The 25462-nt window shown below is 61.8% G+C and overlaps 1 protein-coding gene and 1 long non-coding RNA gene across 3 annotated transcripts; one reads left to right on the forward strand and one right to left on the reverse strand.

Annotated features, from left to right (window-relative positions):
• Positions 1–6631: 6631 nt before the first annotated feature.
• On the reverse strand, positions 6632–23628 carry BCAN (brevican). 2 transcript variants are annotated; one of them, XM_070077514.1, is made up of 14 exons: positions 22805–23620; positions 18927–19037; positions 17925–18296; positions 17449–17623; positions 17036–17163; positions 16310–16603; positions 14151–14384; positions 12960–13610; positions 9760–9867; positions 9072–9230; positions 8468–8550; positions 8078–8222; positions 7716–7906; positions 6632–7116 (listed from the first exon to the last, which is right to left on the reverse strand). In XM_070077514.1, the coding sequence occupies exons 1-14, from the start codon at positions 23361–23363 to the stop codon at positions 7009–7011; spliced, it is 3318 nt and encodes a 1105-aa protein (XP_069933615.1). In that variant the 5' UTR covers positions 23364–23620; the 3' UTR covers positions 6632–7008. The 2 variants fall into 2 exon arrangements, with proteins under 2 accessions (XP_069933615.1, XP_069933616.1); XM_070077515.1 differs by lacking the exons at positions 6632–7116; positions 7716–7906; positions 8078–8222; ... (1 more) ...; positions 9072–9230; positions 9760–9867 and adding an exon at positions 12425–12695 and having other exon boundaries at positions 22805–23628.
• LOC138850529 (uncharacterized) lies at positions 10832–19393 on the forward strand. The gene is made up of 3 exons (XR_011390360.1): positions 10832–10884; positions 17946–18204; positions 18819–19393. It is a non-coding gene; the product is annotated as an uncharacterized lncRNA (long non-coding RNA).
• Positions 23629–25462: the final 1834 nt, after the last annotated feature.

Consider the following 25462-nt stretch of genomic DNA (forward strand, 5'->3'; position numbering starts at 1 on the left):
CAAGGCTGGGGGCTGGGGAGGGGTAACAGGATGAAGTCCCAGCTCCTCCGGCCCCCACGGCTGTCCGCTGGCCAGGGAGCAGTGGCGGGGCCTCCCAGCAGACACACTGTCTGCCTCTCTGCTCCTCCATCCGGGTCTCTGTTTCGGGCACACACCCCTCTGCCCTAGGGCCTAGGATCCTGTTCCTTCCACCCCACCCTCCTGGCAACAAAGGCCCGCTCTCCTTCCTGTACCCAAGACCCTGTTTGATCCTGCCAGGCTGCCAGGCCTGGGGCCAGCACACTGGCCCCTGGGCAAGTGAGGGCCACTCCCCGCCCCTCGAATGGAACAGAGGCTCCCCCTGCTTGATGTCCCCAGGCCCTTGGGCACACTTCTTGAGCATGGGCTGAAGACAGAAGCTGAGCCAAGCAGCCCTTCCCTGGGGCCCTGGTCCCTTTCAACGCTGCTCTAACTGGCCATCGCTGCCAGTCACCCCCAATAGGAGGAGGGGTGTAAGTCAGACAGGGGTAAGGACTTCCCTGAAGTAGGAGAAAGTGCTGGGCTGTCCATACAGCAAGAGAAATGAAGTCTGGATGGTAGCAAGGACATTTCCAGTGGTGATACGAGGGGTGACATTTGCCAACAGCCATTTCCTGAGCAACCTACTATGTGCTGGCTGTTGCAGGCCCTGGGCATCCAGAGACAAAGAGCACGGCTCCTTGCGTAGGAATCTTTGCCTCCTAACTGAACAAGGACTGCTGGGTGGAAATCACATCTGAAAATGAAAATGTGCCCGAACGACGTCACGGCAGCAGAGAGCAGGGCGCCTCACCTGCTGTGGGTGGGGTGGGGTGGGGGATGGGAGTGGCGCTCAGGAAGGCTGCTCAAGACCAGGAGGGGCCGGCGGGGGAGGAGGCGGAAAAGCATTCCAGCCGGAGGGAACAGCCTGTGCGTGTCCCAAGGCAAGAGGAGGGAGTCTGGACTCTTCAGGGAGGGCAAGAAGGCCTGTGTGACCGGGAGCTGGGGGATGAGAAAGGAGAAAGTTCCCCAGGGGACCGAGGAGAGAGTCGGGAGTCTGGGCAGAGGCCTCGCCAGGACACAGGAAGCTGCTTCCCAAGGGAAGGAAGTGGGGAGGGCTTCCAAGGAGAGGTGACTTGGCCAGGTTCGCATTTGCGCACTGAGACAGGCAGCGCTCCCCGTGGTACCCGACGGTGGTGGCAGCGGGGATGGGGAGGCGAGCTGTAAGGGAAGCAGAGTCCCAGGACTCGGTGAGCCATCCTGGGAGACAGAGGGCAGCAGAAGTTTCCCGGCTGTTAGCCTGGGCAGCTGGGAGATGGAGACTGTGCAGGGGCAGAAGGCCTGGGGCAGGGTGGGAGAGGGGGCCTGGAGCTCGGGGGAGAGAGGACCACTGGCCTAGAGATGACCCAGAGGAGAGCGCATGGGATGAGGAGAGCCCGGCACAGGGCCCCTCCGGGGCTCCCAGCGGAGGAGCTGCGGGAGGACAGGCCTAAGGCAAGAGCAGGACCAGGGACTGGGATGTCTCCGGCAACCTGTCATGGCAGAAAGCCCCAGGAGAGCGAGGACTTTTGTCCTGTTCATCCTCTGGAGTCTAGCACAGTGCCCCGGAGCCCAGGGGGTGTGCAATAGACTCCTACTGAATACAGAGGAAGTGACTGGAAGGTCAGGACCCACTTCCGAAGGTGGAGTCCCTGGGGGTGGGGAGGGGTTGGGGAGGGAGCAGGAGGGGAGGCCTCCCCCTCCCGCCACTGCACACACACACACACACACAGAGGCGCAGGAGGAGAGGGGGGTTATTCTGGGGCCTCCTCTGGGTAAATATAGCCTCGGAACAGGGTGGGGCGGTGGGGGGGGGGGCGCCGGAGGTGGCTTCCCCGTTTTGTTTGGGACCTTCCCGTATAAGGCTGTGCTGGCTGAGGCGCCTGGGAGGTTGAGGTCAGGGGCTGAGCTCTCCATTCAGCCCAGCCTGAGGCTGGCCCTGTTGCTGCTGCTGCTGCTACCACCGCCGCAGCTGCCAAAGCCTTGGAGGAAATCAAAGGCCCCGGCTTTGGGCTTCGGCCAAGGGCGAGCGGAGGGCGGCCCCTCCTAAGGCTCCTGGCCTTCACGGCTGTGTGGGAGCCCAGCCCGGGTATGGGGGGGGTGGCTTCCAGGGTCCTCTCAGGAGGTGACAAGTCGGGGGGAGGATCTCAATCTCCTAGGGTAGCCTGCTGGCTAGCTGGGATCACGCCCTGACACCCTGCGGTCTAGCCTTTACCCCTCCCATGGCAGGTCTGCCCCCCCACCCCGCCCCCGGCTCTGGCCTCCAAGGTTACAGAATCAGAGTCTACTCACTGCCCACAGAGAAGGGCCCTGGCCCCTCAGTGCCCCGCAGCCCCCGGCCTCTCCCTGGGGAGGGGGGACCAGCTGCTGCCACTTGACCCTGCGGTGTCACAGCTGCTGTCAGCCGTGCCATCCTGTCTGCAGCCGCGGAGGAGGAGTGTGATTTCATTTCAGCTGGAATGCGCCCTCCGTGGAAGGAGGGGGCGGGGCAGCCAGGCCCACCCAAGCCCAGGAAACCCAAGAGGACTCTGGGCTCAGGGATGGGCCCCTGGGCGCCTCTTGGACACCTACTGCCACCCCACAGGGCAAGACCAGTATCAAAGCGAGTTGTGCAGCAGGGGGACAGAAGCAAGACTCGGGGATCCTCTGGGTGGCAAGAGGAAGCGTCCCCTGACACGGTGCTGATGGTAAAGGAAGGGCCTTGGTGCCCTGTTCCCGAGTCACAGGCCACCTTGGGAAAACCTGGTGACACAGTCCAGCGGCCAGGCCCTGGGAGGGTTGGCTTGGAGGACAGAATGGCCTCAGGTCTGGGTCAGCAGCCGACGGAACCAGGGGGCAGGAGGACCCCCCACCTCCCCTAGGGTCCTCCCGCCCCCTGCCCCACACCCAGGCCAAGTGGACCTGCCTCCTGCTCCCTGAGCCCTTCCCCAAGCCCTGCTGTCCTTGGGACTCCGACATAGATGTCCCACCTGTCCTGATGCTTAGTCCTGCTAGGGTGGACCCCAGGTTCCGGAGCCACAGCTCTTGGAGCAACCCCCCCCCGTGCCCCGCCTCCCCTTCAGCTTTTCCCTGTCCGGGCCTCATCTCCCCTCTCCCCAGCCCCTCTTACTCTCCCCACCCCCGGGACTCAGCTGCGGCTCCAGAAATAAGCCTGGGCAGGTGCCAGGAGGCCTCTGTCGAGGAACCCCTCTTCCAGCAGCTGCGCGCTCAGCTGCTGAACAAGCGGAGCCCCCGGGCCCCAGAGACCGCGGGGGCGGGGAGATGTCCAGTTGGCTCTGGCCCCTCCAGGTCCCCCAGGCCCCCATCCTCCCAGCCCCACTCGCCACTCAGGGACACAGCTCTCCTTCCAGGCCCCCCCTTCGCCTCTCCTCTGGCTCGCACCTACTTTCCTCTCCCCTTCCCGGCACCTCCCCCTGCCCCTGCATCGCTTGCTGTCTCCAGGATTCCTTCCTTTCCTGTTCACCACATCTGGCAGGCAGAACCTTAGCTCACTTTGATGGGGAAACTGAGGCACGAGCACTGGGAGTCTGCAGAACATGGGCTGGGGGCCTGGGGGCTGCCCCCTTGCAGACTTCAGTCCAAAGTGGTCAGCAGCCGTCCCTCTGTTAACCTGCTATCTAAACACCAGGGAAGAACCAGGACCAGGAGTAAACACTGGGGCCGCAAATCCACCCACTGGACCATTAATTTGAGTCTAGTCTCCAGGGGATGGAGGCTGGTCCTCACATCCTCCCCGCCGCCCCCCCCCCCCCCCCCGCCCCATTTGCTTCTCTCTCCTCTCCGTCTCCATCCCCTGCCCAAGCTCTGTACTGCACCTGCCAGCTCTCCCTCCCCAGGACGAACAGGCTCAGGAGGACTCGGGTCTGGGGAGCATGGGAGACAGGGTGCCTGTGTCCCAGCAGCAGGCAGGGGTCTGGCTGCAGCCCCCTGGGGAAAGCCCTCCCACCCCGTGGGTCTGATGGGCTGAGCATTTTTGGAAGTGTTTGGGAGCTGCTGTGTCAGGCAGGCGGCCAGGACAATGGGGCCCTTTCTCTGCCGTGTGGGCTGGCACAAAGGCCCCAGGGAGGTCAGGGCAGGGCTGTGGGCGCTGGGAGGGGTGGGGGAGGAATGAGGCGGTGGGTGTGAGTCGGAAGAGCCCAGGGGAAGCTGGGGGCCTCCCCGCAGAGGGGAAACCATGGAAGGCCATCTCAACAGGCTCCCAAGCCGGGGGCACGGTGACCTCCCGCGTGCCTGGGAGGGGGCGCCCTTTGGGAGGACCCCACTGAGACTGCGTGGGAGGCAGGCTGCGGGCTTAGCACATTTCCAGGAGCCTGGATGTGGTCAGATCTGTGATCCAGTCCATCCTCCTGCATGAGGGGGACTTCTCCTCCTCAGGACCAGGGTAGGCCCCATCACACACACACAGACGCACGCACACACGCATGCACACCCTGCACACTGGGCCACGGCTTGGGTTCTGTGCAGGGTGCTGCTGAGTCATCCCTGGACCAGCTCCCCCTTCCCCAGGAAGCTCAACAAAGCCAGGAGCAGACTTCCGTTTCCGCCCCAGCAGCCCAGCAGGTGTGGGGAGGGGAGGAGGGGAGGAAGGATTCTGGTTGCAGCCCTCTCTCCCGCTGGAGGCCTCCCCATACACAGAGCAGAGGCCACGGCCCCCCTGCGTCCCGTCCGTGGAGGACAGAGCGAGCAAGCGCAGAGCTGCAGCGGAGAACGCACAGTCCCTTCCAGCTCATGGCAGCGGGAGCTCGCGTGAGGTCTGCCCCCACCCCGCGCTCTGGGAGGGGGCACTGCTCCAAGGCCCGAGCCAGACACAGCCTCCTCCAGGCCCCTCCCTTTAAGGCGCACCTCACTCCACTCACATTCCAGCCAAATGCCCTGGTATCCTTTAAAATGCGTGGAGTGAGCCTCCACATAGTACTGCAGGATGGGGGCCAGGTACCCACTCTGGCCCCAGAATCATGCTCTTCCCTGTAGTGCTTTCAGAAACAGCCGCCCCCCCCACGCCCACCCCAGCCATGCAGGGCTGGGTTGTGTGTGGGGAGGACCGAGGTGAGGAAGGAATGTGAGTCTAGGGGCTCAGCGCTGGCATCTCAGACCAGCTGGTGCCAGGTTTAGATACAGGGTGGGGAAGGCAGGGACAGCCTGCGAGAGCCCCAGCACAGCCCCCCCCCCCCCCCGCAATGTGCACCTGTCTGGAACCTGCCTCTGTCTGTCTTGTGTCTTGCCTCTCTCGCTCTCTCTCTCTGGGTCTTTCTATATCTCTCTCAGCCACTTGGCTCCTCAGATCTGTCTCCCTGACCCTTAGTTTCACCAACTTTCCAAAAAAAGGACTAAGAATTTTTTTCACCATGAGGGTGAATTGGGTATAGCTGAGTGGGCACAGGCAGGAGTGTGCTCACACGTGTGACTGTGGTGGCTAGGGCGAGGAGTCAGCCCAGCAGGGTAAGCTGCCTGGGACGTATCCGCCGCAGGTCCTCTGGCTGGAGTCCTGGCTGCTGCACTTCTGACCCACCTCTCTGCTGGTGCACCTGGGAAGGCAGCAGGAGATGGCCCAAGCGCTTGGGCCCCTGCCACCCACGTGGGATACCAGGATGAAGCTCCTGGCTCCTGGCTTCGGTCTGGCCCAGCCCCAGTCCTTGCAGCCATTTTGGGGAGTGAACCAGCAGAGGGAGGATCTCTCTTTGTGTGTCTCTCCTTGTCTGCTGCCTTTCAGATAAATAAATCTTAAAAGCTAGAACCACATCCCCATACACACTTTCCCTAAGGCACTGTGCACTGTGATGAGGGCCAGAGAAAAGCTTGCTACTTACACACACACACACACACACACACACTCACATTCGGTCATTCTCTCGCCATTTCTCAAAATGACCTCACCATGTCAACCTCCGCTGACTCACTGCCCGCAGGGCCAGCTCAGCCTGACCGGAAGTCTACCCCTCCCCCCGCCAGTCACCTCCCTCCGACCCCACCCCATGCTCCTCAGAAAGAAAAGACCGCGGCGCCCCCTGGTGGTGTCCTGGGGCTCCTGCCACTCCTCGCGCTGACTTCACTCACACAGGCGCACACGGCACTCTCAGCGCCCTCTTCTGGCTACAACCTGAAAGGCCCACGAGTCAGTTCCTAGAGGCCCAGCTCAGCCGGATGCCCCCCCTTCGCCCTTGCCTCCTTCCCTATCTCCTGCATCTCTGCCTCCCCTGCAGTCTAACCCTAGACCTGCAGGGCCAGCGGCAGGGTCTTCCCTTCCCCTCTCTCACACTCCCTGGGAGAACCCCTCTCCGAAGCTCCGCCTGCGTTCTTCTCCGGGACCTTGGCTTCTCTCCCCAGACTGAGGTCGCCTGGGACTGCTTGACTTTGGGCACGCTGGGCACTCCTCGTCTTGCCTTGCCGAGCATCCTGATGCCACGCCGCTTCTGCTGTGCCCCAACCCCTGAGGACTCCCTTGGCAGCCATTCTGGGCCAGGCACTGTTCCATCCATCAACACCTTGAGAGCGTCTTTGACCTTCAGCAGCGAACAAGCACAGACGCTCTGTCTTACGCTGCGAGGCCCTGCTCAACCTCTCCCTCTCACACAGGCACACAGAAGCATCAAAGCTGTTGAGGCTCAAATGCAGCTTTATTTCCTGCTGGTTTACTGGCGCTCCCACCCTGCTGACCCGTCCATTCTCTTAGCAACTCAAGGATGAGGGAGACAGTGCCCCCTAGAGGAACGGAGGGACTGCGTGGCTGGCAGGGAGAGGGCAGCTGAGGCACTTGGGGACTTTCTCCACTGCCCTGAGGGGAAACCCTGATGCCCGGGTTATGGGGTGGAGAGAGAGAGAGCCTGTGCTGTGCTGGAGCCTCCCAGGTATGTCCCAGGAGCCCCTTGCAGGCACCACCCCCCGGATTGTAGCTCCACCCCTCTCATGCCGTAACTTCCCGTGATGGGAAGACCCCAGGGTGTGAGGTCCGACTGGGGTGAGAACCCCGGCCCCCTAGGGACCTGGAGGGGGACTGGGAGGAGAGGCCAACAGCGCCTCCCAGCGTCCCAGCAGCCTCCTTTGCTGTGCTTCTGGGGCCTTCAGTGGGTGCAGAGCTCGGGCCTGGGGAAGACACAGACACTCACCTTCCGCACCCGGCTCCCCCTTCTCTCCTCAGAGCCCAGCCTCTGCTGTCCCTTCCCCTGACCCCTGACCTCATGAGAACACTTGCTCTGGCTCAGGAGCCTAGAGCAGGGGCCGGTGCTGTGGCACAGCAGGTTAAAGCACCTGCAGCACCGGCATCACATAGGGGCGCCAGTTCAAGTCCTGGCTGCTCCACTTCCTATCCAGCTCTCTGCTGTGGCCTGGGAAAGCAGTGGAAGATGACCCAAGTCCTTGGGCCCCTGCACCTGCGTGGGAGACCCAGAAGAAGCTCCTGTCTTCAGATCCGCTCAGCTCTGCCTGTTGCAGAGTGAACCAACAGAATGGAAGATCTCTCTCTCTCTCTCTGGCTCTCCCTCTCTGTAATTCTGTCTTTCAAGTAAATAAAATAAATCTTAAAAAAAAAAAAGAGCCTAGAGCAGGACCACGTGATCTCAGACATCAGCACCAAAGGAGACCCCAGCCCACCCCCTTCTCTTTGTCCCATAGCCAAGGGCAGTAGGACCCCCAGGTCACACAGCCGGTGACAGGCAGAGCTGGAGCCCCCTACCCCCACTCACAGGTCTGCGGGGCACACAGGAGATCTGGGGGGGCTCCCAGCGACCGTCCTCCTGGCAGCGGATCAGAGGCAGGTTGCGCTGGGCCAGCCCCTCTCGGCACCGGTATCGAAGCACTGTGTCCACCTCATAGCGCAGCCGTGGGCGGCCAAACACTTGAGCCAGGGGCAGCTCCGGTGGGGGCCCACAGGACACTGCGGGAGGGACACACTTAGGAACCAAGTGGGAGCCTGGCTCTGCAGGGGGAGGAGGTTCCCAGAATCACAGCATAGAGGAGGAGCTGCAAGGGGACAGCAGAGTCAGGGAGCCCCCCCCCCCCCACGGCTGGCACACCTTCTGGGTGAGGTCACACCCTCTGCCCTCACCCAGCCCCATCCTGCAGGTGTAGGGCAGGTGGTAGTTGCAAGGCACGTCGCTCCACTGTCCCTGATCGTGCCACACCATGACCACGCAGTTCTCTCCAGACAGGAAGTAGCTGTCGGGCTGCCCAGGGTTCCAGTTCTCATAAAGCTGGGGATGGGCAGCGAGGGGAGGGGGGTGAGGAACTCTGCGTGGGTGGAGTTCAGGGCACTTGGAGAGGGCAGGGCGTGGCGTGGGAGAGCCCCCGGGAGAGAGAAGGCTGAGGGTCTGGGGACTGGGGACTTCTGGGAGAGGGGGAAAGGGAGGGAGTCTGGGGTCTTCGCTGTGGAGGGCAGCAGTGCTTCGAGAAAGCGGACCAGAAGGCGTCAGCGCAAGGGCCGGCGGGAGCTGCTCACCAGGGGGACGCCGTCCGACCACAGGAAGTCGCCTTCGATGGTCCTGTCGTTGAGCCCGATCCACTGATACTCCCGGTATTGATCTGAGGACCGCGGGGAGAGGGCGGCGTGCAGTGAGCTCCGCTGCCGGCAGGTGGCGGCCGTTCCCTGTCGCCGGCGCTCCGGGAAGCCCTCGCCCAGCTCCCACTGGCGCGCCGCCCTGATGGCTCCCCCCTCTCCCTAGACTTTGCACGCGGGCCGGAGGGAGGCCGGGGCGTGGGAGTGGCGAAGACGGAAACCGGCCACCACCACCCCTGCCCAGGCAAGAAAAAAGAAAAACTGGAAAAAGTAAAACCTTGCAAGAAGGTCCGAACTGGGAAAGGCATATGGGGGGGGGGGGGCAGGGAGGTTGGGAGCAGCGGGAGGCGGCCCGGCTGGTGCAGGTGTGCGTTCCTGCCGGGAACCCCAGGTGTCGCGTGGGAAGCGAGGGAAGAGAACGACAATGCGAAGGAACGGATGCAGAAGCCAAGTCAAAAGAGCGTGAATGAATGAATGCACGGTTGAGGGAGTTAATGCGTTAGTTATGGAGCGCGTGAGAGGGCGGATGACGCGTCCCCCAGCCCACTGTTGACGAAGTCCTGCTCCTCGGGGGTGCTGATGCTGGTCAGGTGCGCGCCTTGCAGCCGGCACTGGGTCTCCGCCTCCTCCCAGCTCCGCCGCGTGGAAAAGTGCTTGTAGCAGGCGCCCTGGAAGGCATCCCAGCCCGGGCTGCAGAAGCGGAGGCCTGGGGCACAGAAGGGCGGGCACCTCAGGCCAGAGGACCCGGGAACCCGCAGGGGCCAGGTCTCCCGGGAGGGACTGCATTCCTCGCACGGCCGCAGACCGGGAGGGGCGGGGCTCCGGAGCAGGAGGGCGGAGCCGAGCAGCCTGCGGACCCCTGGAGGGGCCCGAGGGGAGGGGCTTGGTGCCGTCTCAGAGCCCTTGGGACCTGGATGAGGGCTGGAGCTCCTTTCTGGTCCCTAGGCTCCTCTACCCTAAAGGACGCCCTTCTGTCCTCCCTGGCACGTGCCGGCCGCCCACCCAGGCCCGGAGCGCGCTCAGCTCCCGTCTCACCCGGACCCCTCACAGCATTTCCGCGGCGCTTAACGAGAGGAAGTCGAGGGAAGAACTCAGGGGAAGAACAGAATGGCCTGGAACAGCGATTCCCTAACAACAGGGCCCCCCACCCCCCAACCGGAGTCCTCCCTCCCCTTCCAGAACTGACACGTGGAGGAGGAGCCTAGGCCTCAGACCCCTCCCCCCAGCACACTCACCAACATCGCACAGGTCCCCCCCATAGCCAGGCAAACACAGGCAGCGGGCCCCCTCCTCCTCCTCCAAGCATGTCCCACCATTGTGGCAGGGGCTGGGGACACAGTCACCTGGGGGAGGGAAGAAGTGAGGTGGGGGCAGCAGGGCAGTGTGCATCCCCAGCCCTGACCTCCCCGCACGGAAGCCATCATGGCTCTCAGAAGGGTCTCTGCAGAGCCTGCCTCTGGTCACAGCCTAGCCCTGAGGTCTGCGTTGCTCTGTGAACCCTGCCTTCAGTATCGGCTCAGCTCTGTGAAGGCCACTGTGCAACAAGGGACTGGGGGAGATGGCCAGGGAGGCCCCTGGGAAAGATCCTGGGCTGCTCAGGACTCTTAGCTGGCTCCTCCCTCTCCTGGGTGACACTGAGCGGTGCCCCACCCCGCCCCCACCCGTCCCTGGCTCCCAGGCCAAGTTTCCTTTCACAGCCCTTGTCTTGTGACAGACACCAGCACAGCTCTGGGGAACAGCGGGGTGGACCTGGAGGAGGGGACAGCACCACCCCGAGCAGCAGGGGTCTCTGGCCTCCCCTCACTGCTCCTGGGAGCTGATCAGCCGTGTGGTCCAGGTGAGGGCAAGCCTGCCTGCAGCTGTCCCCTGGGCCGGGGCAGCCAGATGCGGCTGTTGCTAGGGAGCCCACCGTGCTCATCCAGTGCCTGTCCGGTTCCCCCCAGCCCAGGGAGGAAGCTGCAGCAGGGTCAGCTGTCCTGAGGTGCTGGCTGGCTGGCCCCACCCCTCAGCTTCCTCTTAGCAGCACCCAGCCCCTCTGCATCCCCTTACTAAACTCAGACTCTTCCCCACTACCGGGCTCTGCTCCCCGCCCCCCCACCCCGACCCAGGCCTTCCCCAGCCACATGCAGCTCATCCTCAGCCTCCCTCTCCTCCAGGCAGTCCTCTTAGACTACCCTGAGGGCCTGCAATCTGTTGTCTGGGTCCAGTTCCAGCTGGCTAGGCCATCCACCTTTCTCTGGATCCTGAGGTGGGAGGAGGTGGCCCTTAGGCCACGCCTGCGTGTGGGAGGAGCTGTCAGTTTCCACTCCTTTCTGGTCCACCAGGCTCAGGGGAAGATGGCGCCACAGAACGTCGCTCAGGTCAGGACCCCCCAGAGCTCACCATCCACCCCCAGCAGCCAGGGCCAAGGCCCACAGTGCTCCACGCTGGCCTGGCCGGGATCAGTGCAGGGCTGGGGGAGGGGACGCTGGACTTGATTCAAGGAATTGTGCTGGAATGACCTAGATGGTTTGGGTAGATGAATCAGCTTTTCCAGTCCCACTGTCCCTGCCATCTCCCCTGCCAATGGTTTCTTCCCAGCTGGTAGGGCTGCCCCCCAGCCTCTAACGCCCCTCACCCCAGAGGGGGAGGGTGATTTATTTAACCTATTAAGTGCCAGGCCCAACAGAAGGTGACAGACCTGACTGCCCTCCCATTCCTCGAACTGTCCTGCCCTGCCCTGCCCGTTGTCCTGTCTGCTCCTTCCTGTCCAACTGTCAAACTCAGCCCTTGGTCCTACCCAGGCCACTTGTCCCTCCGCGTGGCTGGGGGCTGGCAGAGTCTGAACCCAGGGTAGGCAGAGCAGGGTGCGGGACCTCTTCTCACCACTTTCTTGCCTCCCTCCCTCCTCCTGTCGGTTCTGCACAACCAGAAACCTTGTTTTCCCTCTGTGGAAGCAGCAGGCCAGGGACCTCTCGCTCACCGTGCAGGAGGGTGGCTAAGACACTGCAACACCTCCAGTGGATCTCCTCTCCCCTACTGCCCTCCTCACCCTACACAGCGCTGAGCTCCAGCCCTGAAATGGGCGAGCCTGAGTGTGATGCACAGGCCCCTAACCTGCACTAGGCCATCTAGGAGAGGGTGGCGCTGGGGCCTGGGAGGAATCCAGCTTTCGCCAGAGGTCTCCATGGTGAAGCTTAACCTTCCAGGAATAGGTAGGGCTCCCCTCAGAAGACCCCAGACCCTAACTCCCCATCCCCCCACACACACTTGCATCCATCACCCTGACTTGTATCTTCTCCAGACTCAGGGTCTTTGCAATCCTTTGGGTTTGGGGTGCAGGGAACCATTCCTCCCGGGGATAAGGAGTTGTCATGAGTGCAAAAGGGTTAGTGGAGGTGAGTTAAATATCGTCCCCTGCTGAGGTAGGTGGGTGGGTGAGTGGTTAGGGCCCCTGGGTGCCAGGGAACTGGCCCTATGCAGGGGGGTACTTTTAGGTACTGCTCTATGAGCCACCCAGATGGCTCAGAAATGAATATAAATGTGTGGGTTTGTCCCGGTCAGGGGTTGGGGACTACAATTCTCAGCACCCCTGCAGACTGGCAGACCCTGGCTTCCCTGGGGTAATGCATGCAGTCAGATGTGGGGTCTCATCAGTCAGGAGGGACGCTGTCACCTGGCCTGAGAGGGGGAGGAGGAGGGGACAGCAAGGGACTGTTAGACCGCGAGCACAGGAGAGGGCGCAGACTGAAGACAGAAAAGAAGAAAGGCCAAGAGACACAGGGAGGCAGAGACACAGGCAAGAAGGAGAGACAAGGAGTCAAAGAGAAGCACCAAGGAGTCACCAGGGCACGGATCAGTGGCAGGAGAAAGGCAGACAGCTGGAGAGGGCGACAGAGGGTGCCAGCGTTTGGTTACAAAGCGGTTTAATAGAGGTTTATTTCCAAGGCTTGTTTTCCATGAAACAGTCAAAAATACTTCACAGAAGTAGTCTCTTAAGGCTCTGTGGGGTACAAGGTCTCTTGGACCCCAGAGGTGGAGGAGCGGGGGTGGACTCCCAGGCTTTCCCTGAGACCAGTGGGGAGTGGCTGCAGGAGATGGCACATAGGACGGGGAAGGGAGCAGTGGAAGATGGGCCTCACCTTGAAGACTGCAGAGGCGACAGGTGCGCCCTGAAGAGGCCTGGGCTGCTCTGTGGGGTGGGTGACATGTGAGCCACAGGCAGAGGGCCTGAGGGCAGGAAAGGGGCACAGGCGGTGAGTGGTGGGGCTGGGGTCACAGGGTGAGCAGAGTGCCGGGGTGGAGGTCACAGGTGGAGGGGGCATGAGAATGAAGGCGAAGGACAGGCAAGTCCAGGGAGATGGGGCCTAAAGGACCACAGGTCAGGGGACCCAGAGCCACAGCGGGAGGAATAAAAAGAGGATAAAGAGGGAGGTTGAGCCTTGGGCAGAGTTACCTGAAGAGGGGGCCACGGCCACTCCACCTCGGCTGGCGCTGTCAGTGGGCAGCACTGGCTGGGCCTGCACTGAGGTCCCTGCTGGGTCAGTTCTTCCAGAATTCTCTTCAGAGGGAACCTCCAGCTCCCTGGTACCCTCAGGGGCCCTTGTGGCTGGAAGCAAGGAAGGGGCATCCTCGGAGCTCCCTGTCTCTTCACTCTCTCCTCGAGAGACCCCAGATAGCTCAGGACCCCCAGTTTCCTCCCCAACTTCTCTTGCCCCAAGAGGAGTGGAAGGGGGCGGGGATGGCAGTTTCCCCTCCCTAGCAGTGGGCAGAGTCTCCGGAGGTGGTCCACGGACCCTGGGAGGCCTGGGAGCTTCCAATTCTCCATCAGGAAGAGATGATGCACCAGGCTGCAGGGTTGTTCTTGCTGGCAGGGTTTCCTGGGAGGGCAACTCCTCCAAGACTGGCTCAGTGGGGAGAGTAGCCTCAGGACCCGGACCACTAAGCTCGCTGGGCCATGCCCACAGGTCCTCATCCTCCACCACCTCCTCCTCCTTTTCTTCTTCCTCCTCCTCTTTTTCAGCCTTGTATTTCTCTTCTTTCTCCCATGCCTTGTCCTCTTCCTCTGAGGACTCCTCAGGTGTTACAATGGATTGGGTTTCGAATTCTGGGTAAAACACAAAAAGTTCAGCACCAGGGACAGCACCCAGCAGAGGTTGGGAGGAGGGACGGGGAAGGGGAGCAAGGGGGCACTGGAGGGGGGAGGTAGTGGGGGAGAGGGAAGAGATGATCTTTGTTCCACACTGGAAGAACTTCAATTTGAACTGCATTGTTGAGACAACACTTGAGAAGGCTCTATGAGCGGGCATGAGCCCGGGAAAGCTTGGTTGTCGCATCCCCTTCTCCAGTCGCTAGTCTGTTAGGGAAAAGCAAGGTGGGGCGGGTAGGGGGCAAAGAAGGGAGGCCTCTCTTTCCCAGAGGCAACTCCTTAGTCCAAGCATCTCCAGTCCCAGGGAGGTGGGTGTGGAATTTACTGGAAAGGCAAAAGTTGGAAAGGGATAGGAGCTATGCCCTGCACCACGTAGCTGTTGATAAAGGACAGGGAAGAATCTTGGTAGCTATGGGACCAGCATTAACCTGGGTTTGCCCCCTCTGCCCCCAACATCTCCCAGGCAGAGACGTTCCCAGCACAAGGGATTTGAGTTACCTAGGAGGGTCCTAGGGGCCTCTGCTGGGTCTTCTGGAGTCGAGCTTCCACCTGCCCCATCCTCCAGGATGGGAATGGAGTAGATGGCCCCACGGGACTCACTCTCCACAGCTTCCTGGGGCAGCTGCAGTTCCTCCAGGGTCTCTGTCACCGTGACAATGGCCTCCAGTCCATCAGAGGCCAGATCGGAGGCTGGGTTGGAGGTCTCAGGGACGGCAGAGGGCTGGACAGAGTCTGTGGTAGGAGTAAAGTGTTGATGGGAAGCAGAACAGGTGGCTCTGCCCTCCCAGACCAGGGCCTGCCCACAAGGGCTCTGGGTTAGATGGACAAAGACCATAGGATTCTTTCAGTTCTCACCCATATCCCCTGTGGAGCACTCACGGGGGCCCAGGGAGCACCTCGGAACTCTGTCACTCACTTCTCAAGCATTAGTCAGGGGGCTAAGCTTTCTCAGACACTGAGGACATAATGTAGAACAAGCATCAAGCTCCTGCTCTCGAGGGAGCTTATATTCTAGATATGGACACTAAACAAACAAGGAATGCTACAATATAAAGAGCAATTAAGCAGAGTCAGGATGATGGGGAGTACTAGTTTAGAGTAGTCATGAAAGGCTCCAGTGAGAGATGTTCCCTGGAGTAAGGGACAGAGGCAAACAGGGGGGTGGAAGGGCCTCAGCACCCTTGAACTTGGGGCAAGGTGCAAGGGATCCCAATAATCCCACAATTCTCAAAAGGGAGGAGAACAGGCTCCATCCCCACAGGATTGTGGAAGGGTTGAGTGAGGAAGAGCATCCAGCAGTCACCACCTGAGGATCTTAGTGTTGGGACAAGAGCCAAGGGAAGGGGCCACCTCATCTGGAATCTGCTCCCTTTAAATAATCCGGGGTTTGGAATGGATTATCATGTACTCTGGGAAAAGGAACCAAGAACAGAAAACCAACAAAGCAACACTGGAAGTGGGTTAGGAAAAACCCTGAGGACAGAGTGTGCTCAGCCAGGCAAGACCGGACAGTGCGTCCCCGCGCTCCGCTCCTGCTCCAGTGAGCCTTGCTCCACACCAGGCAAGCAAACCTGTGCTCTTGCTGCCTCCATCTGCTCTCAACTGTAGCCATGCTCCCCCCTCCTCCTACCTTCTCCTGATCCACTTCCTGCTTCCCAGAACGGGGCTCAGCACATAATCATAACCAACGAGTAGAAGCTTTAGCTGTTATTGTTGTTGTTAGCTGTTGTTGTTGCTATCCCTTTCCAGATGGACCCCTATGTCCCTATGGACTTCACATCCTCAATTCTCAGGCCAAAGATGCCCATAGATCTGTGCGGGCGGCTGCTTTCTCAGTCTCTCCTCATCCTGGGAGTGAGGTTGCTCCTCTTCCCTCATACTGGGGGCTCCCATGCCAGAAACTATGTCTTCCCTCTTCAGGGAGCGCCATGGTTACCCGAGAGTAAAGTCTATGGCTTCTCTCTTTTCTGCCCACAACCCTTGTGCTGAACAGGGACCCAGACAACCCATGGTGATGCCTCTGTAACTGTCAGCCACCCTTAGCTTGGGGCCTATGCCTTTGGGGCTCCAGGCACTACTTCCCCTGCAGCTCCCAGTAGACGATGCAGGCAGAAGCTGTGTCTATACCCAACTGTCCTTGATGTCCTGATCTTTGTGTGTATGTGTGGTGGAGTGGGGGCACTGTGTGTATCCATCTGTATGTGGTGGTGAGAGGTCTGACACCTTCTCTAAGCCACAGGTTCTGCAAACCCTCCAAGGGCTCCTGTGAGGGGATCTGGTCAACAGGAAGAACTTAAGCAGATAATTCATTGGACTCAGAACGTCTTGGCCATTTCTGCTCTGACAATAGGCTGACAGGAAACAGGAAGGTATTCGGCAGCCCATCATGGAGGGGCAGCTTTGCAACTGGGAGGGAAAGGCATGGACAACTGGTGGGGAAGCAAGAAAGGAGACACAGAGAGATGACCCCTCCTTGAGGTCACCCAACTGAGTGGGACCAAGCTAGGCCATGCCCAGAATCTTAACAAGCTGGGCACCACCCAAGACTTCTGCAGGCAAGTGGTACAAGAGGGACCGGTGCAAGCTGGGGTAGGACTTTCGGGGTGCAGCCTGCCTGCCTGAGGCTGGTCTCAGCCTCTGCAGGGAGCTGGGCTCACCTCGGAAGCAGTAGACGTTGAAGCGGCTGTGCTTGTTGGGGAAGCCGGTCTGATTGGGGAAGAGGAAGAGAGTCTTGACACCAGGCAGGCCCCCACCACAGCGCTGGCTGGGTGTGACAATGGGGTAGCGCACGCTGCCGTCGGCCAGCCAGCCTGGGCTGCAGCGGTCCAGGCCACCGTCCCAGGCTGCGTAGAGCTGGCCCGTGGTGGCAATCTCCGCACCCCGCTCCCGGCAGTACTCCCGTGCCTCCTCCCACGTCAGCTTGCCTGGAGGGGCACCTAGGAACAGTTCTCCTGGGTGGGGAAGACAAGGCTGGGTTATCAGGCAGTTGGTGGCCCCTTCCACCCTGGGCCCCCAACAGGGACTCTGGCAAGCTTCTCGTCTGTGACAAAGGGTCAAATACCCTACATCGTGGGATCCGAGTCCAGATAGAACCTTAGGATGGAGGAGCAGAGCTCAAGGCACCCAGCCCAGTGCCTCATTCTGCAGAGCCTGGCATTAGTGCAGAGCAGGTCCGGAGGGCGGGACCCTGGCTCGGTACCTGCCGCCCACTGGTGGCTTTGGGCATGGGCTGGCTCAACACAGTGCCCGGAGGGAGAGACACCGATCGTCTCTTCACCCCGCCTGCCCCCTAAGCGCATGAGGGACAAGAAAGTCCACCCGAGGCTCCTAGAGGACCTACAGAGAAGGGGCTGGTTCCCTGGTTACCGCTCAGCCCCACTCACCATTTAGGTCCTCAGCGTAACAGTAGACATCGTAGAGGTCATCCGGGTCCACCACTCCGTAGTTCCGGACCCCAGGGAAGCCATCCATGTCTCCATAACAGGCCTCCCGTGGGGTCTGGATGGGGTACCTGGGGAGAGAGGACGGGCGCCAGAGAGCTGTCCCTTGTGGACCGCAGTAAATCCCACTGCTCTCTCAGTGGAGCCCAGAGTGGCCAGACCGGCTGCCCCCCCCCCCCAGCTCTGCTGGGACGCACACCCCTAGGGCAGAGTCCTCACCACCTTCTGCAGAGCAAGGAGCCCTGCGTGCCCAGGCTGAAGCAGCAGGCAGCCCCTCCCCCGACCCGGGGGCCACAGCCCCATGACTGCTGACTGCAAGCCCCCGAGCCCAGCCCCAGCCCCAGCCCCCAGCCCACCTCACGGTCTGGTCGGCCAGCCAGCCGGCATCACACTGCTCATAACCCCCAAGGTAGGCGGCATACAGCTGCTCCGGGGTTGCAATTGCGGCTCCGATGCGGGCACAGGCCTCTTGCGCCACGGCAAAGGAGAAAGCGTAGCGGGCAGAGCCCTCTCGGTAGAGAAAGACGACCCCTGAGGGGGTAGAGAGGGCTCCTGAGCCTGGGCCTCCCCTCATCCTCCTTGTCACACACACACACACACACACACACACACACACACGGGTAAATTCCCAATTGTGCTTGTTCTACAGCATGTGGGACTTAAGTTAGACTATGGGTAGAATTTCCTCCACCTGAAGGGAGAAAAAGGAACCAAGGTCTGTGTCTCCTCCCTCTTTGCCCACCTGGCCCCTTCCACGTGCATTGACCACCCCCCCCCCCCGATCCCGGACGGTGGAGTTCTCCCCTTCCTCTCTGCTTCTGTGCCCTCTCACCTTTGACCTTGACCTCCACAGCATCACTGCTATCATCGATGCCATGCTGGACCTCGCAGCGGTAGATGCCCGAGTCGTTGGGCCGCAGCTCGCTCAGTGCCAGGGAGACGTCGGTGAGGGAGGCGGGATAGGCGGGCAGCGCCACGCGGAACCGGTAGGCCTCGCTCACCTTGACGCGGAGCCCCCGCGCCACCAGCACCTCGGCCTCCCGGCCCCCGGACAGGAAGGTCCACTTGACCCGCGGAGAGCCCAGCGCCGCGCGGCGGCTCGGCGGCCGCAGGTAGTGGACGTGGCACGGGATGGTGAGGGCGCCGCCCAGCACGCCCTGCAGCGGCGCAGCGCCGGCGATGCGCACGCGGAAGGCGCGGTCCTCTGTGGATGGGCAGGGTCGGCTGGCACTTTGTGCGGTGGGCCGGGTCCCACAGCGCGGCCTCGGAGTCCGAGCCGGGCTCCAGGCAGCCTCCCCGCACCCCGCCTGGTTCCCGGATTCCCCAGCCTCGCCATCGACCTCCCCTAATGCTGCCTCCCAGGCCTGGGTCGGCATCCTTGCGGTGCTTCCAGAGCCTTCCAGTCGCCCCCACCCCCGCCCCCACCCCCGGCCCAGGGTTCCCCGGAAGACCCTCCTCCACCTTCACCTCCTGGAGCCTCCAGCCCCGATACAACATTTCCTAATGTGTTCTTTTCCCAGTCTCCATCAGGGTTTCTCCCATTCTACTTCCTTGCCGCCTCCCTGTGCCATTCCTCCTGCCCCCCAGGGACCTGCAGTCCTGCACCTGCGCCCCTCCCTAGCCCCGCCCACAACATTCCCACCCTCCCAGGGGCCCACACCTCATCCTGTATTTCCAAGTGTCCAGCCAGAGCCCTTCCCCACAGTCCTAATTCTCTCCCCGCCAGGTCCCGGAGGCTGGAAGCAGTTGGTTCCGGCTGAGCAAGAGCCCCACCACCACCACCACAGGGGAGATGCAGGAGCCAGAGACAGCGGCCCTGACTGGGGTTGCTTACCTGGGCTGTCCCCTTCCAGGACATCAGCTAAGGCTGCAGGGACCTGTGCCAGGGCCAGGGCCGCCAGCAGGGGCAGAAGCTGTGGGGCCATGCCGCAGGCCGGTGGAGGGACTTGCGGAGGAAAGATGGGGTTAGACTGCAGGATGGACCGCCCCTGGCTTCCCACCATACACAAGCTGGCCCCACAAGCCCACTGCCCCCATTCACTGTTAGCTCTCTGTTTCTGATTCCTGTCTCCCTGCCAAGGGATCCCTCCTCAGAGCCAAGATCTGGGTCCTAGTCAACTCACTGTATGACCGAGCCAAGGGCTCTCCCCTTGCTGGGCCTTTGTTTTCTTATCAGAAGAGCAGCAGCATTACTATGTGCTTTGAGAGCGATGCATAGGTGATAGATAGCCAGATAGGTAGATAGTCTTTAAAAACTACAAATGCACATAGTAGGAACACAATAAATGCTTACAGCATGAATGGAGGTTGCAACTATATTTACAATTTCACCTGTCTCTCCCCGAGCAGGCCTCTCCCTTGAACTAGAGAGGGAAGGATTCCTTACCCCCACGGTGACCCCTTCCAACCTCTCCTGGCTGTCTCTCCTTCCCTGGGCACAGTAGCCACCCGACCTCCTCCAGGAGGGCCTCCTGGATTGAAGTCAGGCAATGCCCAGCCTCTCCCAAGCCCAGCCACCGCCTCCTTCCCATCATTACGTATAAGGAAAGTCTTCTCTTTACTCCCCAGCGTCCTCCGGCTCCCTTCCTCGGCTGCCTCCTCCCTTCTCCCTCCCAGCCTTTCCTTTCTGCCTGGCACGGGCTTTCCCACCGGATCTCCTGGCTCGGACACCAGCTGGGACAAAGCCCCTGTCTCTGCCAGTCTGGCCTCCTTCCAGCCTCTCTCTCTCCCCCACCCTACCTTTTGTGAGAGCCTTGGGCAGGAAGGGGAGACGAAGGGGGTGAGAACGAATAGGAAGGGCTACTCCCCCTTACGCCCAGCTATCAGCAGCTCTAGAGGCCAGAGGACTCTTCCGAAGATCTCAGCGGAGGGGTGGGGTGGGTGTGACATTGAGGAATGGACACTGGGGCCCACAGGGTCGGCTCTGGGTCCCCTTCAAAGCCCAGCCAGGGAGCGGGCCAGTGTGCACTCAGAACTGGGGCTCAACAGCATCCTTAGGGTTGGGCTAGCCTTAGAAAAGAATGGGGCTAGGTGGGGGAAGGTGGGTGGTGCTGTGATGTAGCAGGTAAGGCCGCCGCCTGCAGTGCTGGCACCCCATATGGGCACTGGTTAGAGTCCTGGCTGCTCCTCTTCCAATCCAGCTCTCTGCTATGCCCTGGGAAAGCAGTAGATGGCCCAGGTCCTTGGGCCCCTGCACCCACATGGGAGACCCGGAAGAAGCTCCTGGCTCCTGGCTTTGGATCAGCCCAGCTCTGGCTACCATGGCCATCTGGGGAGTGAACCAGAGAATGGAAGACCTCTCTCTGTCTGTCTTTGCCTCTCTGTAACTGCTTTTCTGCGATGCAGGAGGAGAAATGAGGGTTAGACTCAGGCAAGATCACTAGCGATCAGGCTGCTCCCTCCGTGGAAGCCTCTTCGCTCAGACCCTGTCTCCTCTGCCCTCTCAGACTGCACCTTCCACACGCCCTTTCCTGAGCCCCAGCTGACGGGGACGTCCCTCGGCCCAGGTCCGCCAGCCTCCCCTTGAAACTGCTGTTTTCCAAACTGAGCCTTGGCGTCAGGATCCGAGGTGGGGAGGAGTGGCAGGAGCCAGCCACTGACCCTTGGGAGGGAGGAGGGTCTTGATGGGGCCAGATCCAGGAGTGCTGAGACCAGGCTCGGCCGTGGGAGTGCCTGGGAGCCCTGGGGTGGAGACCCTCTGGCATGAGGGCCTGTCGAGTCGGTGCTGTTTGCCAGGCGTGTGAGCTGTGCCAGGCCCCTTCCCGGCGCCCTCCCTCCCCTCTCTCTGGGCTGGCGCTGGAGCTGCTCACAGACCTGGCTCCCAGCTCTCACAGGCGGCCCAGAAACCCATATAGTGGGAGTCAGCCTGGGCCCACCCGCAGACCACTGCCTTCACCTCTGCTCTGATGGTGTGTGTGTGTGTGTGTGTGTGTGAGAGAGAGAGAGAGAGAGAGAGAGAGAGAGAGAGAGCAGCGAGGGGCGGGGGAGCAGGGAGAGCCCGACTGCTCTGGGGCAAGCAGAGCAGCCCATCCCCACCTTCAGGAACGGGGGGGAGGGGGGCGCTGACCACAAAGGCCAAAGGCTACTCCTGTGCAGTCCTCAGAGCACTGTCTCTCCACTCCCTGCATCGCGCAGAGCTCGGCCCTTCCCTGCACCAGGCTCCAGACCTGGGGGCCGGGGGTCCCGGCCTCGGCCTCTCCATTCCACCCACCCCCGCTGCCTCTCCGCTTCCCCCACAGCTGACTCGGGAACTCCTTTTCTACCAAGGACTCCACAGCCCTCGTCCCGCCCCCTGACGCCACAACCATCCCTCTCTCTCGCCCCAGCTCTGTTTCCTGCTCTGGCCTCTGGCCATCTGCCCCTGTCTTGAGTTTCTCAAGCTGTTCAGGAAACTTTCCTGTTGCTGCGTTGTGGTCTCCTCCTCTGACCACTGACACCCATCTGCCTCACAGGCTCTGCAGAACCAATCCGGAGACCAAGACCAGGCTGCGTGTGCGCATGCGCACACACTCCTCACGCCCACCATCTCCACGCTGAGTGCCCACCAGCTGACAGCCCAAGGCCTCCCATGGCAACGGAGCGCCAGCACCAGGCAGGGTCAGCAGGGGAGGTGCAGGAGGCGCGCTCTCAGCTCTGCCCTCTGCAGCTGGGTGAAGAGCCACAAGAATCCACACAAAATCAGCGAGGACTTCCTGCCTGCGGGAGCCACCGCAATCCTCTTCGAAGAGTCCTATTTATTGGAACACAGCTAATAACAGTGTTAGCTACATCACCAGCTGAGCCACTGCAGATTCTCCCTGAATAAAATCTGGAAGGTGCATGACGTGGTTGGCAACGGCCAAGTTGGCCTTAACACAGGCAGGGGTAACGCTGTGGGTGGTGCCATCAGGGTAATGCCGCCAACAGCCATACCCCGAAACTGACGCGGGTCTCTGGGTCTGTAAGAACCATGTGGGCAGAGCTATTCTGAGGGGGTGGAGGGAGGGACGTGGGAATCCCCACAGGAGGAATCCCCAGTCCCCTGGCCATGCCCGCAAGGAAAGCGGGAGCCGTATTGCGTTTAGCTAACAGTGAGCCATCACCTAGCTGATCCAGGCCTCCTGTTAGATGCTTGCCAAGGATACCCTTCCCTGTGAGAAAAATACTGCTTCTGCCTCCTTGCCGAGGTTCAGCGAGGTCGGCTAACTCACCCAAGGTCACACAGCAAGTGAGTGGCAAACTTGGGATTCCAGCTCCAGAGTGGGCACCCGGCTACTGTGGGGATGCCCCCGACAGGGCTGCCGCCAGCGCTCCTCCCGCGGCGCACCGCGGCGCCCAAGGCGGGCATGGAATCGGGGGTTGGCCCGGATGGCCACAGCCATGCCCAGGACAAGGTCGGAACCCCGGGGCGGCAGTGCGGGGCTGGGAGCACGCAGGACCCAGAGGGGGCGTTCCCTGTAGCCGACTGGCCCGGGGGTTGCTGATGGCATCGGCCAGCAGCAGTGGGGGTACCCGTGGCGCAGCTGGCGAGTGTAGCTCGGAGCTCGCAGGAGCCAGGGACGCTCGGGGCTGCCGGCCGCGGACCTCGCGAAGGTGTCAGGGGTCGGGGAGCTGGGTGCCTGGGAGCGGAGGGCTGCGGGGTCGGGTCGAGGGCGGCAGGGGAGGAGGGGCGGCGCTCCCTTCTCTCTCTTCCCTCCCAGGACTGGTGGCCGGGCCGCGGTGACACTCACCTACCGAGAGTCGGGGCCGGGGGCGGCACTGCGAAGTTTGTCACCTCCTCCGGAGGGGCTTCTGGGTCCTCGGCTCGGATCTCCGGCTGCCGCGGAGACTGCGTCGGGGACTGCGCGGACGCGCGGAGAGGCAGGGCCCGCAGGATGCTCGGGAGAGGGCGCCGGCCCGCCGGGCGCAGCACAAAACCCCCTTTCTTACCCCCGCCCCCGCCCCGCCTTTCCCTGGGGCCGCCCCCGCCCCCTGGCCGGGAACGCGGGGGTCTCGGGACGGTCACGGGACCCACTGCCTTTTCTGTGTCGGTTCCCGACCGCAGCGGCGAGAGCAAGGACGAGCGAAGTAGGACATCGTTGCGGGGATGAGGAGCCGAGGACCTGGAGGAGAGAGGGAGGGCAGAAGGGGTGGGGAGGGAGAGCTCACCGAGCTCCGGGGTGATGTTGCAGCTGGAGGGATGAAGGTTAGACAGCCGGAGGGACTTCCCATTGGTCAAAGGGGGAAGAGGAGGGACTCGGACTGTAGGGAGGAGGACCAAGGGCTCCTGGAAAGAGACACACCCCTCCCCCATAAAAGTGGGAAGCTCCTGTTTGGAGGCAGGGATGAGGTGCAGATGACTGTAGCCACTTTCCTGGAGGGAGCTCTGATTGGGTTTTGTCTCCGGAGGCGCTCGCACTCCCTGCACAGAGGAGGAGCTGACTTTGCAGCGGGAGGAGTGGAGGTTAGACAGCAGGATCCCGGCTGAAGCAGAGCAAGTCCAGAGGTCGCCAGGCCTGGGGGGAGCAGGGGGCACGGGGAAGGGACATCGCTGGTCACGCCAACCAATGTGCAAAACACGGGCGTTGCTGGGAGCCCACAGGGCCAGGGCTGGGGCTGTTGAATGTGCAGCCTGGCGCCAGGGGGTGGGCGCTGGGTTCTGCCCAGTGTCCGGGACTCCTTGGTGCCTAGAATACCAATGATAGCCGCCTGCCTCGGGCTCCCAGGCCCCTGCTTCACTGCTTTCCCAGGCTCAGTTCCCTCCTCCCTCCTGGGACTCCTGGCAACCCCCTCCCCGCCCCCACCCAGGGACTGGACTATGGGCAGGACAGCCTGCTGCCTGAATTCTCATCGCTGGACGACAGTGCTGGCACCAAGGACAGCTTGTGGGAGGCCTTGATCCCCGTAAACTCCAAGAGCACCCCCAAAATACCCCAAGTCAAAAGGGGTGCCTGCAATGGGAACGCAGCCCCATGGCAGGCCCTCAGCCGTCTCTGCAGACTGTTCCCCGGGGGTTCTGCCATGCTCCATGCTGGAGGCTGCAGCTCCCCACTCCCCACTGCCTGGATTCCATCCCCGGTGCTGTGGGCATGGTCTTAAAAGGCTTTGTGGAGCTCACCATACCTGCCCCGCCCCAGCTCCTTGAGGATCTGGATGGAGGATTCCGCCTCCTCCCCAGAGGCCCGTCCTTCTCCTGTAGGGACAGGGCAGGAAGACCTGGAGGTGACGCCTGGTAAGGTTCTTCAACAAGAAAAACGCCCCGGGCAGGGATGCAAGACCAAGGGACAGAGCGAGGTGCTGGGAGAGGAGGAGCCCGCAGCTCGCTCATTTCATCCGACAGATAAGAGCCGAATGCCAACAGGGGCCAGGCACTGCTTCGGACTCTAGGAATGCAGCCGCAAGTCCTCTACAGGACAGAGAGGCTCTGAGAAGGTCCTTGGGGACAGGCTGGGCAGTGCCCGGGCAGCCTCCCACTTTGCGTGTCGGAGCTGGAAGGAACTCCCTCCCCCACGCGTCCAGCCTACCCCTGCAAGGACTCTGTGGAACTTGCCTCCATGTGGGCACCACAGGACCAGAGGCCAGCCAGGCTGAGCCAGGCACCCCCAGCGGCTGAAATCCAATCCCAGTGGTGGCTCAGCTAGAACCCCAGTTCTCATGTGGGAGAAGCCGGGCTGTGAGAGAGACACCAGAGAGAGTGACCTTCCTCGCCTCTCACCCTCGTGGCCACAAAGCGTGGGCACGCGCAGCAGCGCTCTGAGGGTGTCCAACCTTGGCCAAGGCCAGCAGCACAAGGGCTGGTGCCAGACAGTCTGTTCCACCAGGCAGACCCCTGGGGGGAGGCCAGACCCGGCGTGAGAACACGCAGCTGCTTCGGTGACAATGAGGACTCTGAAGCACAGGCGCTGGGGCCAGGCACCTGTTTTGCCACCAGCAGTGGCAGCCCTCAGAACAGGCTGTGTGTCTCTGGACCTGCCTTCTGCGCAGGGGCCTGGCTGAGCGCTGCCACGCTGGGCAGTCCCCAGCCCCTGCGAAGGGCTTGGGTTCAGCAAAGTCGGGTTCGTTTCCTTTGTGGGCCACACACATGCTTGAGCACAGGGACCCCCAACCCCGTGCGGGATCTGGCCAGCAGGTCAGTGGACCACTCCCCCGTGAGTGGTTTGGAAGCAGAGTCCTTTCCCATGGCTTCCTCGGACTTTCCTATGGCTTCCTCAGAACTCTTTCGGTGTTCCCAACTGGGAAAATGGATGCCAAAACCAAACCTGCGCTTTGAACTGCCTGTTACTGATCCGGAGCTTTCTTTCCAATGACAGAGCCTTGTGTCCAGACCCATGGCCATGACTCTCCCTCTGCCATTTGCTGTTGGCTTTCTGAGAGGAGGCAAGACCTCCCTCTGTCTGGCCCCATCCTCACCAA

This window comes from Oryctolagus cuniculus, chromosome 7, assembly GCF_964237555.1.
Source record: "Oryctolagus cuniculus chromosome 7, mOryCun1.1, whole genome shotgun sequence".
NCBI classification, from domain to species: Eukaryota; Metazoa; Chordata; class Mammalia; order Lagomorpha; family Leporidae; genus Oryctolagus; species Oryctolagus cuniculus.